The sequence below is a fragment of the Natrix helvetica genome (genome assembly GCF_964273705.1).
Source record: "Natrix helvetica genome assembly, chromosome: 13".
Classification (NCBI taxonomy): Eukaryota; Metazoa; Chordata; class Lepidosauria; order Squamata; family Natricidae; genus Natrix; species Natrix helvetica.
The window spans coordinates 262,448-283,910 of NC_138557.1; the positions used below are offsets into that span (position 1 = coordinate 262,448).

The window sequence follows — 21,463 nt, forward strand, 5'->3', positions numbered from 1 at the left end:
ACACGTGTCTAGGGATGGGAAGGGGGGTGTTCAGAGAAAAGATGGCTTCAGGTACTCTCCTGCCCATACAAGCCATGATGCCACAGCAAAACCCAAGCTATCCACATTCTGCCTTGGTGTCCTGTGTAGCCCACAGCAGCAGAGCTGGCCTTGGGCAATCAGACTAAGGCAAGATCCCGCAAGCCATGGACCAGGTGTCCGGCCTATCTGGGTGTACACTGGCTATCTGGCTTGGACAGCCCACCATAATTTCTCCCTTTGAGGGGCGATTCTCTCCCAGCCTTAACTGAAATGCCACAAGGGATCTTCTGCACGGAGGCCAGCAGGCTGCCTGGCTTCTCACTGCAAGAAGGGCAAGCATGTTTTTTCTTCTGGGCTTGAGGGAGCAGCTGCAAAGCCGTTTTGCCAGGGAAGCTGCCTACCAAAAGAGGGCAAACCAGCCTTGCCGTCCTGTAACCTCAGCAACTGAGCTGCTGTGGGACTCTGGGATCTCCTGCATCCTGGCAGCTCCTTTCAAGACAATGCAAAACCAGCTATACAAGGGCTGTTTATTGGCTAGCTATAATTTAGAGGGAGCGCCAGAGAGAGAGAGGGGGGGAGGCTGTGCTACGTGCCTGGTTTGTGTGGCGAGTCTTGTTCCCTCGGGGACTGAATCCTCAGCTCTTCCTCCAGCCGCTCCTTGGCTCTCACCACCTGCAGGGCAGAGGGTTGGCACTCCAGAGACACGTGTGGCAGAGAGCCCACCCGCATCGCAGGCAGCCACCAGAGGGCAGCACCCCGCAGGAGAAGCCTGGCCAGATCACAGGAGGGTTCAGCAGCTCCTGGGGGCAGGGAACCTCCCAAGGTTATCCCGATGCCCCGCGGCCAATCCGGAGGACTTAAAAACGCTGGGCCAGGAAAAAGGGGCCGCGAGGGACGGAGAGAAGCCTTTAGTCTAAAGCTCCGGCCACAGCGAGGCTCCAGCAGGCAGCCGGCGGGTCATTTCCCAGGTTGGACTCACCTTGGACTGCAGGTAGAAGGAGCCCCCCACGGATTTGTCGTTCACCTTAAATAAATGCTCGTAATTCTAGCGAAGAAAAGCAGAGAAGGCCGGGTCAGACCCAGCGGCTCGGCCCTTGGCTTCTCCGACTCGCCATCGCGCAGGGGCCACTGCCCGAGAGCCCTCCCGCCCCCACCCCCTACGCCGGCTGCGGCCGGGAAGGCGGCCCACCTTCTGGATCTCCTCCGGGTTGAGCGTGGAGACGTTGAGGATCTGCTGGGCTTCCTGCAGGCTGATCCCGGAGAGGCTGGAGGCCGCCCAAGACTGGCCGCCCGTCCGCCCGCGCGTCTCGGCGGCCGCTTGGCTGGCTGCTCGGGGACAAGGCGCCTTAGCGTCCCGCCAACGGCCGAGGCCCCGGGGAGCCCGCCGCCCCCCGACCCGCCTTACCTGCGAACTCCTGCCGCAGCGCTCGGGCGAAGGCGCGGCCTACCACCTGGGCGCCCACCAGCACGATCTGCGCCAGGTACTTGGCCTGCGGAGACAGCGGCGGTCAGGCGACCGTCCCGTTCCTCCGCCGCCGCCCGGCTCGCCCCCCCCCCGCCGCCCTCTCACCATGTCCGGCGCGGAGCGGAGCTCAGGACGCTCGCAGGAGTGTGGCCGGAAGGAGCGGCCCTTCGTCCCGGAAGCAGCCACGGAGGAGCGGCGAGAGGCCAGAGCGCCCGGTGAGGCGGAGCACGCTAGGGCGTCTCCAGCGGTAGGCTCGGGTACTGCTCGGGAGCCGGCCCGCGGCGATCTGGAGCGTAGCGACTTCATGCTTAGCCATCGCTCCGAGGCAGCCGCTTTGCTTCCTCCCGCACTGCAGGCACCCTGGGAAGCTTCGGCCCAGCCGCTCCCGGGAGCTGCTGCGAGGTTTTGTCATCCTTCCCACCGAGAAATCCGGCTCTTCACCTGCCAGGGAGCGGGGGGGGGGGGAGCGGGGTTTCCCTTGACCGCGTCCAGGGGGAAGCTGCCTCCGAAGGGGCTGGCGAGCCTGCCGTGGGGAGTCTTTGGCAGGAGCTCCGGCACAAGGGCCTCCCTGCTGCCCAAAGAAAGGGCCTCTCTGCCTCCCCCCCCTGGGGGGAGGGGATTCACCAAGTGGTGAGAAGCTGCCAAAAAGCCCAGATGTAACTCTGCCCCCCCCCCTCCTTCCACAGCAGTGACAGCAGGGCTGAGCTTCTGCTTCTCCTCAGGAGCCCCTTGGGAAGAGGCAGCCATGGGGCTGCATCCTTCTGGCTGGGAAGCCACACACAAGGAGGAATAAAGACACGGGAGACACCAGAACAGAAGAAGGAGAGGTTCATGTTAGGGCTACACCCAGCAAGACGGAATCAGCTGGAGAAAAGAGCTTCCTCACAAGAAGGCTGCTGAGCAAAAGCGTCTCCAGCTTCAGGACGCCAGCCTGGAATCACTTGGGCACATGTGGGCCATGAACGAGCCCCGAGGATGCTTGCAGGTTGCCCTCCATGGAAGACTTCTGGGCAACTGGCCCACCAGCTTCGAAGCAGCAAGCTGAGAAGGGTTGCTGCACAGCCTGAGATGGAAGTGAAGGTCTCCTGCCAAGGACAGACTCCGAGGGCCCCCGTTTTGGGGGGAAGCCGTGGCCGTCCTCAGGAAGTGGGCCTTCGCTGGGGGATTGTAAACAGGTGGCCTGAGTCCCTATTCAAGCAGGAGGGCAGACCCCGAGCAGAAGCAGCAAGTGGGGGAGAAGCCAACCGGCAGGGAGCAGCTTGCAGCCCGAGTTTGACACTTCCTTCCATTCCAGGCTCTGAAGGTGCTGCGGGCAGAGAGGCAGCCTCCGTCTGGAACTAGTCCTATGGAGCAATAAGAGATGGGCAAGGCTGAGCAATGTTGGGGTGGCTGCTTGAAGTCAGGTGCCATGGGCAGCTCTCTTGTGGGTAGTGGGACAAAGTCCATCCCTCCGAAGTGAAAGATCCTCCACAGAAAGTGTTTTGGTGCTAGGTGGCTCTTAGCGGCTCTCCACCCACACCCCAGTGAGAGAGAGAGAGAGAGAGAGAGAGAGAGAGAGAGAGAGAGAGAGAAGTCGGATCTCTCTGGGCTTATGGAAGCTGGCAACGGCCAGGCTGTCCCGTCCCCCCCCCCCCGGCAATAATGTGACCCTCCAAGCACTCCTCTTACCCACTCCTCTTCATCCACGCCCTCAAAGGAATCCTGTGGGAGGGGGTCATCTCGGTTCCCCAGCTTGGCCACCATGGCACTGAGCAGCTGCAGAGAATGGGCGTTAGGGGGGGGTTCTTCACCCCAAGGCAGAGGAACCCCCCTCCCCTTTCCCCAGTGTGAGAAGATCAAAGGCAGTGAAGGCTCACTTCCTCTTTCTTCTGCTTGTCAGACTTCTCTTCCAGGTAGACGGAGGAGGGCAGGTATTTCCGCCTGGGGGCTTCCTTGGGCGCTTGGCTCACTGCGTGGGGGAAGGCAACAGAAGCCCCTTATTCTCAGGCCCAATGAACTCCTTCAACCCTCCCAACTGAGCCCCTCCTTCCCCCTTACCTGAGGTCATGTCCTTGGGTTGCAGGCTGGTGATTCGGTGCTGCTTGTTAGCGCCCTTCAGCCAGGCTGTGGCTGGCAGGGCAGGTTCCCACCACACCTGTGTGGCGGGAAAAAGGTCGTCCTGGAAGAATTCTTTCTATGGGAAGGAAATGACCCGTGGCTGATGAGAGGTTGGGCACAAAAGCCGCCCTGGAGCACCTCAGTGGCAATGCTGAGCCTCTCAGGCAGGAAAGGCTCTGAACTGGGAGGTGAGGTATTAGAGTGGAGGCCTCCAATGAAGCCCCCCCCCCCCCGCCCCCTGAAGAAAGCTGCTGGGCATCTGCAGGAGATGGGGGTGGGCCCTTTCATGGACAGCTCTGGCTAAAGGTAAGTCAAAGACCCTGAAGTGAGCACCACGGAAGGCCACATTCCCCATACAAGCCTTTCTGGGGGTTGGAGCAAATAAATGGACATATAAATAAGATGGGAAACAAAGAGACATTCTGAGTTTGTGAATGACTGACTCCTTCAACTGAAGCTGGCCAATTGCAGGGTGGACTGAAGGTCTGACAACGCACACACAGACACCACCACCCCGAAAGCAGACACACGCGCACAAACACACCCATCCCCAAAAGCCAAGGCTTGGTGTTCTACCTTGACCCTGGGGACCCGGAAGGCCACTGGCTCAATGGAGCTCTGCCGGAGGCGCAATGCCCGGGCAATCTCGACTTCCCGCACATCACACGCCGTCTTGGCCAGGAACTGAAAGCCCTGGAGGAGCCAAGGAGAGAGAGGGAGGGAGGGAGGGAGGGAGAGAGAGAGAGAGAGAGAGAGAGAGAGAGAGAGACTGATTGACTTCCCCCCGTTGTCCTGCAAGGAACAACTCCCCAACCAGAGATCTTGCAAAAGCTCTTCTCTGCTGTTTGGCTGCTCTGGCCCTGGACGGCCCACAAGATGGCAGCCCCAGACTGTCTAAGGCTGATCAAAGGCGGGGCAGAGGAAGGGGCCAGGTAGGCCAGCAGGCATTGAGGGAAGGGCAGCCCCAAAGTTCTTCCTCTCCGGGATGCCAATCCATGCTCTGGCAGGGACCCCCGCCCCCGGCTGCCAGTGCTGGGGTGGGGAGGGGGCAGGCCAGAGGGCAGCTGCTCCATTCTTTGCCCTCCGCAGCCTTTTCAAAAGTCTCACACAAGGTTTTGGCCCTCCCAGCATCCAAAGAAGGCGAGTCCATAAAGACTCCAGCCTGAAAGGGTTTCTCAGCATCCCAACCCTCTTTCTCTGGCTCTCTGTCCCAGCAGATGCCTCACCTTGTGGGGGTCGCAGGAGAGGAAGCTGTTGCACTCCAGGAAGAAGGGGGCCTCTGGGATCACCTCATAGACAAAGACCCTGGTATCGCCCTAAGCTCCCGGACGAGAGAAGAGGTAGAATGCGCAGCCTGCCCAAGCCTTTCACCAGAGTCTGGCCAAACCAGGGCCACGGGAAGACTCAACCCAGCCAGGAGAAAGGCAGTGCGGGGAAGCTGGGTCCACCTGAGTGGGAAACCAGGCTCCACACCCCAGCCTGGCTAGATGTAAAAGAAGAGCCATCTTCTTTGTGTCCCCCGCCCTCCCGCCAAGGATACTGCAGGGGTGGTGCCGGATGGCCTGCTTTGCTTCCCTGGACATGACCCCATAGCCCTTGCTCGCTGAGCGGCGGTATCTCTTGGCTCACCTTGCCTGTGAAGAAGGCCACACTGGTGTCCACGTCATAGAAAGGGATGAGGGTGGAGGGAGAGACGTCGAGGCCGATGGTGGCTAGAGGTCCAGCGGCCAGGGCCTCGGCCTGGTGCAAGGAGAGCTGGCGTTCACTGCGGCTGAAAGAGGAAGGGGGAGAAAGAGATGAGACAGGCCATGCTTTTGCAGGCAATCGGGGGACGGCAGAGGGGGAGGCCTCACCTGTCAAAGCCGGAGACTAGCAGGTATTGGCCGCCACAGACCCAGGTGACACGGGCACCTCTACCCCCCTTAGGACCTGGACCATCCTGTTAGGGGACAAGGGATGGGGAGATGCTTCAGAAAGAGAACGTGCTACAGCTGCCCTCTTGGCCCATCTGGGATACCTGAGGGGGCTGCCCTCCAGAAGAGCCTGCCCGGGCCCTGACCTGCAAGGGCTGGGCAGCCTGCCGAGGCTCGTAAACCCGCACTTTGCCATCCTTGCTGACGGTTGCCAGGCAACATCCATTGGGGCTCCAGGCCAGGCTGAAGATCTGAAAGGAACAACAGGTCAACCCCCCAGGCCGGCTGAGAGAAACATGCAGCTCCAGGATGCTGAGCCACTCCGTTAGGACGTCCAACCCTCCCCACGTCTGTGATGGACGGCATGCCCATGGGCGCTACATCTGGCAGGGCCCAGGGCTGCCAGGTTAGCTTCACTGCTGGTTATTCTGCATTGCTGGCTCCACTTCGGATGTCGTCGTGCTCCCTACCTGGTCAGTGTGGCCCTGCAGTCCCAGCTCCTGCCTCCCTGTGCGTACGTCCCAGATCCGGACACTCTTGTCATAGGAGGAGGAGGCCAAGACATCGGAGGCCAGAGGGTGGAACTTGATGGAGTAGATCTTCTCTGTGTGGCCTGGTGTGAGAAGGAGAAGGGCCGCCTTCATAGCAGCACTAGGCTCCCTGGGCCAATCCTGCCTAAGCCAGCCACAGGGAGGTGGGCGGGGGAGGGAGGGGGGCTGACCTCTCAAGACCACTTCTGGCTCCAGCAGCTGCTTCTGCAGTCCGGTTGGCTCAACCCGCCATAGCCGAATCTTGGTGTCTTCTCCAGCTGCACCAGAGATGGAAGAAAGGAAGAGCTGTGTGGACCTTCTTGGTGGGGCACGGCCCTGTGGCAGGGCTCAGCCAGCCCAAAAGACTAGGGTGCCCCCTCCCCCGAAGAGAGGCTTGCTCCAAGAGCCCCTGGTCCCTACCAACGGCCAGGCGTTGCTCATCAAAGGGATCCCAGCACAGATCCGAGATAGGTGCCCCATTCTGGATGGTGGGCATGGGGGTGTCAGGGAGTCGTCCTGGCTGGGAGAGCTTCAGAGACAGGGAAGGAAGCCATGTGCATGATGCCCTCAGCCAAGACAGGGGAAGCCCCCTCCCCCAGCAATCTGTGGCCGGCCCTGACTACTGAACATGACCTTGGTATTTCACCTCCAAAATGGCCACCTGTCCACCTGTGGCAAGCAGTGGGATGGCGATGCGATGCTGGTTGGCGCAAAAGCCATCACACTCCCCTGGTGTGGTGAGACTCAAGCCTCGCAGGTTGGTGATGTGGGTGGTGCGAGGCAAGATGACCCCCTCGATGTGCCGGAAGGCAGAACTCGGGCCTGGGGACGAAGGCATGGGATGAGCGGGGCTGGGAGGGAGGGGCTGCCCCATGGATCTTCCTTGCGCCCCACAGCATCCACACCTCAGCTAAGCACTCTTTCAGGCAGCCCGGGCATTCTTGGATGCTGAAGGGCCCACCGGTGTCCCTTGCCCACAGACCCTTACCCAGAATATTCTGCAGGGACCGCTGGCTTGGGCTGGAGGAAAAGCCACTGGTAGCAGAGGGAGACAGGGCAACGCTGGATGGAGATGCCAAGGAACTGCCAGGAGAGGACAGGCTGCTGCCCACCTGGCAAAAAGCAACGCTGTGTGTCAGCCGGTGGGCTGGAGGCCGGTGCACCGAGGAGAGGAATGGGGGCAGGCCCAGATCATCCCTGCTCAGAGGAAGCTGGGACAACTGGCCCCTGGAAGTGGGCAGAGCTACCAGGCGCCCTGTCAGCCACGGCCACTCACACTGTGGTCCAGATCCTTGGTCTGATCCCCTGCCTCCACGTGGGCGGAGGGCGGGTGCTGGCTGTCTTGGTCAAGGCGAGGCAGGCAGGGAGAGAGGAAGCCAGGGCTGGGCCTGTGGGCAGGATCAAGGCTCACCATCTCCACCTGGAGCAAGGAGAGGAAAAGTTTACCCGCTGCCAGAGGAGCCAAGGCCCAGGAGGGTGCTGCAATGGGGCAGGACAATCGAGAGCATGGGTCAAGGCTGGCCAGAGGACCAGAGCAGGCTCTCCCTGGAAAAGCCCTGCGGGCAGGAGACGCCTGCTGCTTTGATGGTGGTCAGCTGTAGAAGCTGCCACTGAGCCAAGCCCTTATGGACTCCAGAATGGCTGGGGAGGGGGGGAGGGTGTCTTTGAAGATCTTGGGTGTGATCAACTGGGGAGAGCTCAGCCCTCCTTACCTGTGTATTGTCCCCAGCCCACCAGGCCTGAGCAGATGCTCCCGGGATGTTTCCAGGACAGTCTGGAAATAAGTCTTTGTGGAACTCATGTGTGGACTGCAAGAAAGGCTGGGGGTGAATCAGCCCTGCAGGAGTAAGAGGCCCCTACCTCCTCCCATGCAAGCAGCTTGGCTGGTTTACCTTCCTGGGCACCAGGTAGCTGATGGGCACAACGGCTGAGTCGCTCAGCTGCAAAACCTTCATCACTTCGCAGGCTGTGACGTCCAGGGCCAGCCTGGGCACCTGAGCCGCCCCCTGAGTCCGGGTCTCCAGAAAGCACTGGTGAACTGAGCAGAGCAAGGTGAAGGGGGGAGAGACGCCCAACTCCCAGGGACCCTGGGCGAGCAAACTGGGGGCGGAGGAACTCACCTTCCACCATGGCTGGCTGCGCAGGCTGAACCTCGTAACAGAAAAGCCCCTTCTCTCCCTGGAAGAGAACAGTTGCCTGAGCTGCTGCTGCTGCTGGCCTCCCTCTTGCCTGCCCTCTTTCCACAGAGCGGGTAGGCCTGCGGGGAGCGGCCCCAGGAGACCGGGGGGGGGGGGGGCACTTACCTTCCCAGCCAGGACTAGAAGGCCGGAGCTGGGGTCAAAGAGCGGGATCAGAGGCCTGCGAGACAAGAAGCCCCATTGGACACACAGCCAGAGCCCCCATCCAGATGCTCCCTGCCTGCCAGGAGCACCTGCTGCTCCCTCGCCAGGCTGCCTGTGCCGCTCTTGGGATGTGCCCCCCCAGGCCTCCGTGCTGCCAACTCCCTCCCAGCCTCCCTCTGATCACCTTTGAGAACAGTCCTTCTGGGCACTGCATGCGCCTAGGCAGAGTGCTGACCCACAGCTTGCTGGAACTTCCCCACAGCCCAGCCTACATCTCCCTCTAAACAAGTAGGAGTCAGACCCCCCCCACCCCGCTCTTCCCAGGACTGAGGGGGGGGGCTGGAAGAGAAGTGCCCCTTTCGAGCCCCTGCATTGGCAGCCAGCTGACCTTGCAGCCAGTAGTGGCAGCTGGAGGGAGCCCTACATCTCCCTCTCTCCTCGGCAGCTCTTGCCTTCTCCTCTGCCGGCTTCTGGGTCACCTCCCTAAGGCTTAGGGAGAGGCAAGACCCACATCAGCTTCAGGGGCCCTGCCAGCCAGTCCTACCCCTCCCCTCGGGGTGGGCAGCAAATGGGCCGGGCCAGGCGGAGGGCCGCCCGGGACAGGTGAGGACCCAGAAGGGGCAGAGAGGGAGGGAGGCGGCCATCACAGAGCCCAGCCCAGGAGAGCCCTGGGACGCCCGGCTGTTCTCGCCAGGGGCCCTCTTCCCCACTGGGGGGTTGGGGAGCAGCCTTGGCCACTTTCCTGCTCGCAGGGCAGCAGCGAGCGGCGTCGGGTGCAGAGAGGGAAGGGCCGCTGTGGGGCGGTTGCAGCCACCCGAGAGGGGCCCGGGCTCTCCAAAGGGAAGCCCAGCCGGCCTCTCCCGCTCCTCAAACAGGCCCAGCAGGTCTTTCCAGCCGCCTCCTGGCGGGCGACGGGAGGATCTGGCCAAGGCGGTTCGTCTGACGGGCTGCCGGGGGATCCCGGCACGAGGCTGGGCCGATGCGGGCGGCTGGCCGGGCCCCGCCGCAGGGGAGGAGACGGCCGTCCTTCCACCCCCAAGAGGAGCCTCTGCTGCCCGGCCAGTCGGCGGAGGTTTGGCCTCCAAGCCCCTTCCTCCCGCTCTGCAGCGGCCCCAGCTGCTCCGGCCCCCAGGCCAAGGCTGCGCAGAGGGGTGGGGAGGGGCGGCCGAGTTTCGGTCCAGGGAAAGGGCTGCGACCCCCCCTCTCCCCCGCAGGGACCGGGCAGCAGGAGGGCGGGAGGGAGGCGCGCCCAGGGGGCGGTGCTCGTGGCGCCGACCGCTCCTCCTCGCGGGCTCCCCAGCCAATCGCCGTCCCGCCCCCCCCGAGCACTGAAACCAGAGTCAGCAGAGCCGCGGCCAGCCTGGCCGGGAGAGAGGGAGGCGACAGCGCTTCCCGGAGCCGGCGATGGAACGGCCACCGCAGCAGCCCCGTCGCGCCGCGCGATAGCGGCTCCCAGGCCCTGCCTCGTCTCGGGAGCCCAGTCGGTAAGTGCCCCCAGCCCCTCTACCCGGGACGCGCCTGGGGACGCCGGGGCAGGGAGGGGGTCGGAGCGGCTCCGCAGGGACCGGGAGGGCGAGGAAGGACGCTCGAGGGGCTTCCGCCCCTTCCAGCCCCCTTGATCGGAGGTCCTTTCCCTGCCGTCTCCGCGCCTCCCCTGGGCTGAGCCCGGAGCTGATAACCGGAGCAAACGGCGGAGGGAGGTCGCTCAACTCGCTTCCCTTTCGGGAGAGCAACTGCCGACTTGTCTCCATCTGGCTGAGCCAGGGTAACTCTGAACATGTGCAGAGTGCTTTTCCAGGCAGGAGGCCAGCGGATGGCAGCCAGTCCAAAAACTTCTCTGGCCGCCTGGAGTGGGGTGTTGGCAGACTGCGTGCCCCGTGGGAACCCCTTCTGCCCGGCTCTGGGTGCCCGCATCCGACAGGGACCCTCCCCACTCAAGGCACGGCCACGCAAAGACCCTGAAGCAGCAGAGCAGAAGCCGGCCTGGGTGGGAGAGCGGAACCGGCCAGCTTCTTGCCAAGGAAACTGGTGAGATCTTGGCTCTCCCCACACAATCCCCCACCCACCCACCAAGAGGAAGTGGAGCTCTTGGGCTGCTCCCTCCTCCTCCCGCCCAGGTGCCTTGCCTTCAGCCTCCCCTCCCCACTCACTCCGCCCTGTCTCTGTTGAATTACCCCGCAACCTCTGCTCAGGAACTTGGCTGGGCATCTGGCAGGGAAGGGTGCCCGAGTCTGGGGCTGGCAGCCATGGGCCCAAAGTGTGTGTCCCTCACATGCCACCTCTCTTCCTGTTCTTCAGGGCAAAGAATTCAGAGCTGGCGGGGGTACCTGGACCCCTGCCAGACCCCCTCTGCTCCCTCCCTTCCTCAAGGAATTATTGCCAAGAAACAATTTAGTCTGGACTGGGGAGGGGGAGTACGGCAGGGGGGCAGCACTGGAGGTCCAGCAGCCCTGCTGCTCAGGTAGAGGAGGCAGCTTGTAGGGTTTGGGCCAGGGAGGGAAGGAGGGGATTCCCAGAAGCAGCTTCTGCTTAGCAAAGCCCTCCTTGCTGTTTGAGTGGAGCCAGCCCAACGGGGCCACCCCTTGAGCCCCTCCTAGGCTGGGGGAGAAGCTGCTCCTTCCTAGGGATAGAGCAGAGGTCCTGCCTGCTAGACCAGGGAAGGCCAGTTTCCTGCTTCCAGGGAGGGTGGGGGGGGGTGGGGGTCAAAGCGGCCGATGCTCTGAGACACAAGGAAGCCGGTTGAAGCTGGGAATCTGCCTCCTTGCTTGGCCAACAGCTGGATTGCATTTCTGGAGGAGCCTGGAGGTTCCAAGACTCTACAGTTGTGGGTTCAAGATGGGTGCACAATACTGTGATTTCTCATGACTAAGCAGTCAAATTGGCCCAGAGGACGCCCAGCTGGGAACACCCACACGCAGGGATTGGGCACCAGCACGCCTCCTGGGGGAGCCTCTGGCCAACACGGAGACTGGGCTCAGGGGCATCAGGGTGTCTCTCACTTGGCCAGCTGTCTTGGCTCAGGACCCAACCAGAAAAACAGCCCTCGCCAGCCAGCCAGCCTCTGTCCCTCTGCTCACGCAATGGAGTTCTTTTTGGGAGCCCAGGGGAGGGTCATGGAGTGGCGGGCAGGCCTCCCACACACTGCAGCTGAGCGCCCCCTGCTAGCTTAGCCCCTCCTCTGCACCTAGGGGGGAGCTGGAGAAGTGGGCGGCAGGAGCGGGGCAGGAATGCTGTGGCTGGGAAGGTGAGAGGCTGCCAAGTTCTTGGGGGGGGGGCAGAATGGAGGAGAAAGCGAGAAATAAAGTTTGCAGGGAAGGGGGCAAAGTGCTTCTATAGGGCACCTGACTCCTGTTTGACCCCCAAGTGAGGAGGGGTTCCTGGGTACCACTGCCCAGGCAACTGTCTTGCAATGTGGGGTAAAGTTTGCATTTTCTTGCCATCTCGGGGGGGGGGGGGGCATGGATGTCAGGGCTCTCCCCTCAGCTCCCTTCCTGATCTGGTTCCAGCCTTGAGCTGGAGGGCCTGCCTGGACAATGCAACCTTGTGCAAAGGCACCTCAGCCCACCCCCCTTCAAACAGGCTTCCTCTGCGCCCCCCATCCGGAGAAACTCCAGCCTCACCACTGGGGGGGCTCCCCCTCCCACTTGCAACCCTGCTAGAGTGCTACCCTGGACCTGACCTCAAAGTCCAAGCCAAGGGAGGGGCACTCCCCATCCTCTGGCCCAATGCTGCCACCCAACCTGCCCGACTCCTTGCAGCCACCACCGCCTCCTTCTGCTGGCCACGGGAATGCCGGTTAGGCAGCTCCTCCCTGGCCTAATTAGGGGTTACGCCTGTGCCAGGCTAATGACAGCCTGCCGCCCAAAGGCGCAGGGCGCTGCCCAAGCGCAGGCGGGCTCATGCACCCTCCTCCCACAGGATCCTCAGAAGACCCAGCTTCTCCTCCTGTGCAGCGCCACGTTGGGGCCACATTTCCTGGCTGGGCTCCCCCAAGCTCTGAAGGGAGGAAAGGATACTTGGGGGCCCCAAGCTGAGGAGCAGCCCGGGGGGGAGGGGGGGGCTCTGTAGCTAGCTTGGCTGGAGAAGGAAGCAGAGGCAGCCTGCAGGAGCAGGCTTATCCAAGGGAGGGGTCGGGTCCCTCTTTCCACTCGTGTGGGCGCAGCCTCTGCCTGGCCAAGAAAGAGGAGCAAGGGGAGCCCAGCCCTTGGGACACCTGAGCCTCTCAGTTCTCAGCCAATTCTCCTGCTCAAGCCGCCCGGTAGTACCCTCCTCCCTCCCGCTGCTCCCCATTTGAGGGTCCCGCATTATCCATTATCCTCCTCCAGAGCATTTTAACCCAGCCGAGGCCACCTACTTTCATTGGGGAGCAAAACACCTGGACCCAGCAAGTAGCCAGGGCCTCTGACCTGCTGCACCCCATAACCCCCCCCCCCAGGTTTCATAGAAAGACAAAAGGATGTGGGGAGGAAAGACCAGAAGGGGGACTTGGTGCCCTCTGGCTGCTTTGGAAGGCGCAGGGGCTCTAGCTGTTTGCAGCCCCCCCCCCAGCCTGCATGGGGTGTGTCCTGTGGCTTCTCCTCCCCACCCAGGGCTGGCTCCAGGGAAGGCTGCTGTGGGTCAAGGAGCCTCTGATCCCTTGCCAGCTGCTCCACGCTTGGCGCCTTTTTTTAGCCTGAGCATGTGGGGAGCCTTCCCAGCAGCATCTTGGGACCAGATGGCTTCCAGGCCAGGCAGGTGCTCCCAAGCCTTGCGGGGCATGAAGGGAACCTGCTGGGCGGTGAGCCATGTCTCCCAATACGCCACTGTGGGCAGCAGGCTGCTTATCAGCTGCCCAAAGCTGGAGGAGGCAGGTGGGGAGCTGCTCTGGCCCCCCCTCCTCTGCAGGCCCCAAATGGGGAAGGTTGGTGACATCCCCTCCTCAGCCAGCTGGATGAAGGGATGGGGCAGAGCCCATGGTGGGGTGGGAGTGTGTCCTCCAGGAGCTTCCCTGCAGCCTCCCTTCTTCCTGGTCCCTCCCAGTGGCTGAGGGCTGCTTCCAGGGCAATGGAGAAAACCATGGCTGGACTGACCACACGCTAATCAATGCCATCCTCCCGAGAAGGGGTCAGCCCCACTGCAAGCCTCAGGGGCCTCCAGGGGCTCTGCTCACAGCCCTGGCCCGGACCCTCTGCGTCAGACGGGGGCGAGGCAGAGAGCAGGCCGGGGGCTCAGTCTCTCAAAGAGCAGGGAGGGGGGGAGGCCTCTCCCTCCCTTTGCAAGCCAACTCAGGGGCCCCCTCCTCCTCCAGCTGCACATTCCAGAGTTGATCACCTGGTGAGCAGCAGCCTTTTAAAGAGCCCCACAGCCAAAGTTAATCATCTCACTTATTAAATGAGGCGACAGACGAGAGGCCTGTGATTGCCTGCTGGCTGAGGGGGCAGGCAGGGGTTGGGGCACACCTGAGCTGGCTGGCATCCACCTTCCCTTCTCCAAGCCAGGCTGCCCATCCCAGCGCTTGGACAGGGATGGGCAGAGCTACAATCTTGGTGTCTGCCTAGGAGGGTCCCTCCTTTGCTGACTTTCTCTAAAATCAAAATCACATTCCCCTCCCCTCCCCCCCAGCCTTGGAGGGGTCTGTGGAACGGCAACCAAGTTAGGCGGGGTGCCCCCACTTGGTGGTGCATGCCAGTTGCCAGCGAATTGGGGTGGGGGTGGGGAGAACGTTTCTTTGCTCCAAAAGGAAAGTCTGCCCGGCAGCTGCATGTCCTCCCCATAAGCTAGGGTCTCTTCTGCAAATGCCATCCCCCACCCTCTTCCTGGCCCTCTGGTCCCTCCCCGCTTGATCTCTGGAGATGGCTGGATGCAGGCAGGACCAAAGGGAGGGTCTTCTCTCCTGGGAAGGAAGCCTGCTTCCATTCCTGCTGATCCCTCAGAAGGTGCACAGATTGAACTATGTGGGGGTGGGGGTGGGGCGTAAGGGGATGGGGGGGGTGTAGGGTTGCCCCCCAGAAAAGTCCTGGGCTCAGGCCAATGCCCAGAAGGACTGGCATTAGGAGAAGAGCTTGGGCAGGGGTGGCCCCCAGGGGCTTTGGCAATGAAGTGACCTCCTGCCACTCTGCTTTTTGTCTGCAGAAGCTCCACCATGAGGCTCCCCCTGATCTGGGCAGTGCTGCTCTTTCCAGCTGGAAGCCTTGCCCAGGGCTGCCCAGCCGACTGCCAGTGCAACCAGCCCCAGACCGTCTTCTGCATCGCCAGGAGCAGCCCTGCCATCCCGCAGGGGCTGCCACCAGACACGGCCCACCTGTACATGTTTGAGAGTGGCCTCCGCACACTGAGCGAAGACAGCTTTGCAGGGCTGCCCTCTCTCCGGCTCTTGGACCTCTCCCAGAACCTCCTCTCTAGCCTGCCACGCAACGTCTTCCAGCCACTGCCGGGACTCCACAATCTCGACCTGTCTTCCAACCAGCTGCAGGAGGTCACCAACGAGAGCTTCCATGGGCTGCGCCTGCTGGAGCGGCTGTACCTGGATCGCAATCGGCTCCAGAGCATTCACCCGGCCGCCTTCAACTCGCTGGAAAACCTCCTGGAACTAAAGCTCCAGGACAACCAGCTGCAAATGGTGCCACCTCTCAACCTGCCCACCCTCCTGCTGCTGGACATCAGCCGGAACAAAATCGCCGCCCTCGAGACAGGCACCTTCCACGTCCGGAGCCTGGAGTCCCTGAAGATAGCTGGGCTGGGCCTGGGCAGCGTGGATGAGGAGCTCCTGCAGACCCTGCGCAACCTGCATGAACTGGACCTCTCGGACAACCTGCTTGCCAGGGTGCCCGGGGTGCTGAGCCAGCTGCCCGGGCTAACCAGGCTGAGCCTGGCAGGAAACGGCCTGATCTCGCAGCTGCGGGCAGAGGATTTTCAGCAGCTCCAGCAGCTGCAGGAACTGGACATCAGCAACCTCAACCTCAACGGGCTCCCCTGGGACTTCTTCACCTCCTTCCCCAGGCTCAGAGCGGTCACCGCAGCCGAGAACCCCTTCAACTGTGTCTGCCACATGAGCTGGATCGTCAGCTGGGCCCGGCTCAGCAAAGCCTCGCTCCGGAGGCCGGAAGAGACCCGCTGCCACTTCCCCCCCAAGAACGCAGGCCGCTTGCTCCAGCAGCTGGAGTATGCAGACTTTGGCTGCCCCACCACCACCACCAGCACCAGCACCAGCACCGTACGAGCAACCAGCCCCAAACTCCCCAGCCCCCTTCCCAGCAGCAGGCCCCTTCTCCCAGAGACCGGCACCGCCCACCCCACCACCAGGCATGGCGGCCTCATGACCATGGCCTCGCCCGCCCCAGGACAGCCAAGCCCTGAGGCCCAGCTCTGCCCACCGCACACCTGCCGTAACGGCGGCCTGTGCCAGCCAGGCCCCAACCGCCAGCTGCAGTGCCTCTGCCCCCTGGGCTTCACCGGACTGTACTGCGAGGTGGCCAGGGGACAGGAAACCTCTCCGCCAGAGCCCACCCAGGCCAAGCAGATAGCCGTCAAGCACCTGGGGAGCACTTCCATCAAAGTGGACCTGCAGAACTACATCCGCTCCAAGCCTCAGCTCAAGGGCATCCGCCTGACCTACTGGAACCTCTCGGGGCCAGACAAGCGGCCCGTCACCCTCAGCCTGCCAGCCGCCTTGCCCGAATACACCGTGCGAGCCCTGAAGCCCAACTCCTCCTATCACATCTGCATCGGGGCCCTGGGTGACAAGGCCCCACAGGAGGAGATCTGCGTGGAGGCCCACACGCTGCACCCAACCCACCAGCAGCACGCCCCCGTCACACGGAGCAAAGGCCCCGACCTGCCCCTGGTGGTGGCGCCTTCCGTGGCGGCTGTGCTGCTCCTGCTGGGGGTGGCGGTCACCAGCTCCTACTATGCACGACAGCGCAGGAAGCGGAGGAAGGCCCAGGCTGCCCCCGGGACCCCCAGCCCCAGTCCATTGGAGCTGGAGGGGGAGAAGGGGGATCTGGTGACGCAGAGTTCCAAGACTGCGGCATCCCTCAGCCTGGAATATGAGGTGCCTCTCATGCACCCCCATTTCACAGGCACTGCCCCCCCTCGGGCCCTGGGCCCTTCCTACTTTTAGGGCCACTGAAGGGCAAAGCAGGGTGTGGGTGGCTTCCTTGGTGCCAGTCTGGACAGTGTCCAGGGAGAGGCCAGAGAGCAGCACAGGAAGAGGCCACCTCCCACAGCAAGGGTCCCCACGTGCCACCACCCGGTCCTCCCTACAGACCTATGGGGGTAGCTGGAAAACCAACCCCATGAAGGAGCAGCGCCTCTTCCATCAATCGAGGAGGAGGAGGAGGAAGAGGAGGCCCCAGGGGCCTTGACACCGAAGCCTTAGTGGTCAGCGCCTGGTCCCTTTCCTAACAGACTGATCTCTTTTGTAAAATCAGACGATAAATGCTTTTGTACAAAAATACGTTTTGTACATATTGTGCGGGATACAAATGCTTTGGTAGAACCATTGTGAGTGTGAGCAAGAGAGCCTTGTTCACAGGAGGCGCTTGCAGGAAAGGTACACAATGCAAACAGGCAACCTCCGGTTCTTACCGCAGGCAGAGAATATAGAATGTGCCAGAAGACCCCCCCTCACAATGACACTTTCCCTTTTGAGCCTGGCTGCCCCTCTTCAACCCCCCCCCCCCCGAGCCATCTGAGCTGCAGCCCTGGGGGCCAAAGGGCTTCCACAGCATCAGAACCGGCAACTGGCCCCGCCCCCATCTATTCTCTGCCTCCCGAGCCCCAGCTGACCTGAGCCCCAGCTGACCGGGAGGGAGTGGGGATTCTGCAGTAAATCTTTGCAAAGAGACCCCCCCCCCAATCCCTTTCCCAAATAGCTGGAAAGAGGCACCAGAAAGTCAGCTACAGCCCAGGCCGGGCAGGCCAATTAGGCCAGGGCCTCCGCTGCCCCCCCCCCCCCCCCCCCCGTGCTTGGAAGCCAGTTCATCTGATGCAGTTTGGACTGAGTGCTTGGACGAAAGACATGTTTGCAGTGAGACAGGAGGGGGCACCTAACTGGGCCTGATCCAGCCTTGTGCATTTCCATGGCTGGCACAGCAGGGACAGGAACAGATCCACGCCCAAGTCAAGGAACCACATTCAGACCCCCCCAAAGTGGGTTGAAAATTAGGCGCAGCCTCTGGGCTGCCCTTTGCTCAGCCCGGCAGGCAGAGTCAGCTGGTGCTTTGGACCCAGACAAGGGGGAGCTCTCTGTCTGAAGAGCAAGAGTGAGAGGGCCACCTGAAGCCCTTCAGCCAGACAGGCACCAGTGGGAATGCCCCCGGAGCTGGCCAAGGCAAGGACAGAGGCCTGCCCTACCATTTCCTAGAGGGGGAGAAGCCACCCCTTAAAGCAGCCCCCACTCCAGCCTGACGGAGCCGCTATGGCCTCCTACCGGCAGTTCCCCCCCCCCCCCCTGGCAGCGTCAGCCACAGTTCTGCTCCGGCCAAGCCTGAGTGGTGTTTACACAGCTGCCCCAGCCTGGCCGGCCTTGGGCCAGCCAGCTTCTCCCACCTCCCAAGCCTGCGGCTGCTGGCACCACATGGATCGCATTAAGGGATCCGCCTGATTCCAGGCTGCGCAGTGACCTGGAGCTGCAACCCGGCCCTCTCCTCAGGGCTGCAGGAGACGGGCACTCGGCCCTTGGAAAGCCGAATGTCGGCCCAACAACCAGACCCAAACTGGCTAAATTGTGGCTGCTGTTTTGGAGCTCCAGGGTAGGCATGAGTGGACAGTTGGGTTCGGCTGGGAAATGGGGGCTAGTCCACAAATGGCTCTTGTGCTGGGGAACCTACTCCCTTTATCCTCTGAAGCCCCCCTCCCCCCCTGCTTCGGCCCCCAAGAACCCCCCTCTCAGGGCCCCTGCACCGCTTGGCCTGATCCACAGCCACCCTGCCCTCCAGACGGATTCTCTCCAGGCAGCCGCTGGCTGGTCAGGCCAGAAGAGCCTCTGGAGGAGGGGAGCCGTTGAAGCCCCTCTGACCCTTTGGGCCAAAGCAAGCAGCGCCCCCCCCCCAGGAGGAGAAGGTCCTGCTGCTCTAAAGGGGCTCCGGGCAGGGTTCCTGAAGAGTGCTCATCTGCACTCACCCCTTCTAGGGAGGGGAAGGCCTTGGCAATACCCACCAGGCCAGATCTAGCAAGGCGCAACCGCCCACCACAAGCAGTGAAAGGGAAAGACAGCAGCTCCCTCTGGGAAGGGGGCATCTGCAGACGGAGCCAAGAAAACCACGGGGAGGATCCCAAGGGCAGAAGCAGCTCCTGTGCAGCCCTCTTCAGAGAGCTCCGCTGAATCCAGGTTTTTCCAGAGTTCAGGAGGACCCCAGTTCTCCCCAGCCCCAAGCCAGCAGTCCTGTGCCAGAGGGCAGCTAATTCAGGAAAGGGGGGAGTGCCACGAAGCTGGATTGCCCTCTGTGGCCGGGAAGCAGCTGGGCAATCCCCAGGGAAGCCAGAGGGCCCCTGGGAGTCCTTGGCCACAGGGAAGCTGGGGGAAGTGGGCAGCACCGGGGAAGCCCCACCCCCACCCCCGGAACTAGCTGACCCACTGAATGGGCCCTTTGTCATCCCAGGCAGACTGTTCAAATTAACCTCGCAGATTCCTGCAAAAACGGCTGCTGAGCAAATATTTTCCTTATGAGCCACGTGGATTTTCCAACCGCAGCCGAGAGGAGAAAGGGGGTGGGGGATGGGGCAGGCAGCAACCCTATTGCCAAGCCAAGTCAGTCCCACCCGGGGGTCCTGGCCAGCTCCTCCGGCCTTGGAAAGCAGGGAGCTCAGAACTCACCAGCTGCTTGAGTCACCCAGGAGGGAAAAGGGCTGACTCCGCAGCCTCCAAGGATGGGGGGGGGACCCCTCCTCACTGCAGGCTTTGGCCGCAGAGGCTTCTGCCAGCCCTCAAGTGCCTCTGCTTGGGGGTGGGAGGGTGGAGGACAAAAACACCCTCCCCAAGTGCCTCCTGGAAATGCTGCCGGCTACAGCCACGGGGCAGGGACCAGGCCTGGCTGAAGGGTGCCAGCTACTCATTCTTTGAGGTGACTCAGAGACCCTCCAGGATGGGCGGGACACAAAGCCTGCAGAGACATCCACGTTGGCGATGCGCTTCCTAGAGGGGTTGCCAAGTGAGGCCCCCCAATCATATGAGGCTCAGCTCCAGCACAGCCTCTCCCGTGAGATGAGGCAGCCTAGGAGGAGGAGCGGGGCTCCAGCCCAAGACCCCCAGCCCTGGAGTTTGTCCACCCACCTCCAATACTGTCTAAAGGCAGCCCCTTCTCCCAACCTGGAAGGAAAATTGCGGGGGGGGGGGAGCAGCTCCAGCAGGCTAGATGGGAAGCCTTGCTGGAAAGGGCAACATCTAGGGGGCAAGGCAGGGCTGCAGCCAGGCTCCCATGCTTCAGTGGGGCAGGCTGCTCTGACGTGCCCACCAGCCCTTCCTGGGAGGGGGCCAGGGTTGTGCTAAGCCCCTGGCATTACCTGCACCGCGTTCCCAGATCTCCTGAGCAACGGGGCTGGCTTTCCCCGCTGCCCCCTGCAGAGTTAATATGTCCCTCGCTGGAGCTTCCTCCATTCCCAGAGTTGCCCTGGGAACTGGACAGCGGGGCGCTGGCGCTGAAGGGCTGAGGGCACAGAGGGGCTAGGTGGGCACAGCTCCCTCAGCAAGTCTCTGTGGCCAAGCAGTGGAAAGGGGTCACAAAAGCAGGACCAGCTCAATTCCCCACTTGGGGGGAGACATGGGGGGGGGAGAGGACAGAAGGTGAGGAGCCTGACCCCACCATCCCTCAGGAGGACGAGAAGGGAGGCGCCCACCTCCCCAGCTAAGTAGACTTCCAAAGAGAGCCCCATTGCTGGGAAGGAGCTGCTTCCTTCCCCCCCCCCACAGCCCCCCCCCCTGTCAGAATCAGCCCCTTGTGTCCAGCAGTTCTCAGCTTGATGGCAACAAGACGGCAGCCTTGCAAAACCCACCAGGGGCAGGCAGAGAAGCGGCACCAACCAGCCCCACACATTCCTTGTCAGAGTTACATGGGGTAGCCAAAACAAGCTGGCAATCTGGCATCGCTTGAGCCCTTCCTCCCTTGGACGGTCCAAGGAAACCAGAGCCCACCAGATAGCGAAGCCTCCCCCACCCCAGGAGTGGCTGATGCACCCTGTTAAAGCCACTTGGAGACCTCGGAGGTCTGGGGAAGGGCAAAAGCCGAAGGGGCCCATCCTGGTGACCTGGAAGGATCCTAGAAGGGGCTGTTGGGGGGGGGGGGCAACTGCAACGTCTACATAATGTTTCCCCACCTATTCCCCACCTCCTCCCTCCTGCAGTCGATGGGCCCAACTCTAGCCAGCTTCTTTAGGCAACATCCTCCCTGCAACCCTGGCAGCGCCCCCTCCATTAGAAGAGCTGCGCGTGAGGGGCCGATCCAGGCAGGTGGGGGCCGGTGGAGTGGAGAGGGGCGGCAGCAGCCCTGGGGTCCAGTGGCACCTGGGACAATCCGATGGAACACCAGCCTGGCCCGCCCAGCCACTCTACCCCCTCTGCACCCCCTAAGGCTGGAGGTTGCCGCAACCCCTTACTTGGGAGAGGCGTCCAGTGTGACGGAGGTCAGGGAGCAGTTCAACCGGCGGCAGTCCCAGAGGCACACTTCCCGTTCCATCATCTGGAAAGAAGGCAAGGCTGAGGGGCTGCCCCGGAGGGACCCCAGAGCCCTGGCAGGCTTGACTTGGAGACATCCTCTCCTGAGGGCTCCCGGCCTGTCAGGATTTGCCCCACACCTGAGCCCCCAGCCCCGCAGGAGAGGCAGACGGAATCCCCACCTGGTTGGAGCCCACGGAGAGGAAGCAGCCGTCCACGTTCACCCACAGCAGCCGGACCTCCCTGCCGCCCGTATGTGCCAGGACAGTCTGTGGGGAGAAGATGAAGGGTTGCGGGGAGGGCTGCCTTCCGGACACCTACCAGTGGGGAGAGGCAGAGGAGACCCTTGGGACATTTCCCCCCATCCACGGAGTCCCTTCAAATCATTGTTTCCATCCGGTCTGGAGTCAGGCAGGGCACCTGTTTGGGGCAGTGCCCCAGAGGCTCCAGGCTCCTCCTTGGGCTGG

At 62.5% G+C, this 21,463-nt stretch overlaps 2 protein-coding genes across 4 annotated transcripts in view; one reads left to right on the forward strand and one right to left on the reverse strand.

Annotated features, from left to right (window-relative positions):
- Positions 1-534: 534 nt before the first annotated feature.
- Positions 535-21,463, reverse strand: part of LOC309398869 (mitochondrial import inner membrane translocase subunit TIM16-like) — a 28,508-nt gene continuing 7,579 nt past the window's right edge. Inside the window, exons 8-31 of one of the 3 annotated variants that reach the window (XM_081966126.1) lie at positions 21,179-21,265; positions 20,939-21,021; positions 8,330-8,384; positions 8,147-8,204; positions 7,919-8,064; positions 7,739-7,834; positions 7,303-7,446; positions 7,015-7,138; positions 6,673-6,848; positions 6,447-6,555; positions 6,218-6,304; positions 5,967-6,109; positions 5,643-5,747; positions 5,437-5,522; positions 5,213-5,354; positions 4,810-4,899; positions 4,160-4,276; positions 3,524-3,659; positions 3,343-3,434; positions 3,155-3,241; positions 1,427-1,511; positions 1,211-1,347; positions 1,001-1,066; positions 535-693 (exon numbers count right to left, since the gene is read on the reverse strand). In XM_081966126.1, coding sequence (XP_081822252.1) covers positions 607-693; positions 1,001-1,066; positions 1,211-1,347; positions 1,427-1,511; positions 3,155-3,241; positions 3,343-3,434; positions 3,524-3,659; positions 4,160-4,276; positions 4,810-4,899; positions 5,213-5,354; positions 5,437-5,522; positions 5,643-5,747; positions 5,967-6,109; positions 6,218-6,304; positions 6,447-6,555; positions 6,673-6,848; positions 7,015-7,138; positions 7,303-7,446; positions 7,739-7,834; positions 7,919-8,064; positions 8,147-8,204; positions 8,330-8,384; positions 20,939-21,021; positions 21,179-21,265 — 2,538 coding nt within the window. In that variant the 3' untranslated portion in view covers positions 535-606. Of the gene's footprint in view, positions 694-1,000; positions 1,067-1,210; positions 1,348-1,426; positions 1,512-1,591; positions 2,830-3,154; positions 3,242-3,342; positions 3,435-3,523; positions 3,660-4,159; positions 4,277-4,809; positions 4,900-5,212; positions 5,355-5,436; positions 5,523-5,642; positions 5,748-5,966; positions 6,110-6,217; positions 6,305-6,446; positions 6,556-6,672; positions 6,849-7,014; positions 7,139-7,302; positions 7,447-7,738; positions 7,835-7,918; positions 8,065-8,146; positions 8,205-8,329; positions 8,385-20,938; positions 21,022-21,178; positions 21,266-21,463 lie in introns of those variants that run through there. The other 2 variants (XM_081966124.1, XM_081966125.1) reach the window with 2 other exon arrangements.
- On the forward strand, positions 9,717-16,800 carry VASN (vasorin). The gene is made up of 2 exons (XM_081966127.1): positions 9,717-9,852; positions 14,480-16,800. The coding sequence occupies exon 2, from the start codon at positions 14,490-14,492 to the stop codon at positions 16,464-16,466; it is 1,977 nt and encodes a 658-aa protein (XP_081822253.1). The 5' UTR covers positions 9,717-9,852; positions 14,480-14,489; the 3' UTR covers positions 16,467-16,800.

Coding starts and splice junctions, on each gene's coding strand:
- VASN (XM_081966127.1), top strand. CDS start 14,490: ATGAGGCTCCCCCTGATCTGGGCAGTGCTGCTCTTTCCAGCTGGAAGC.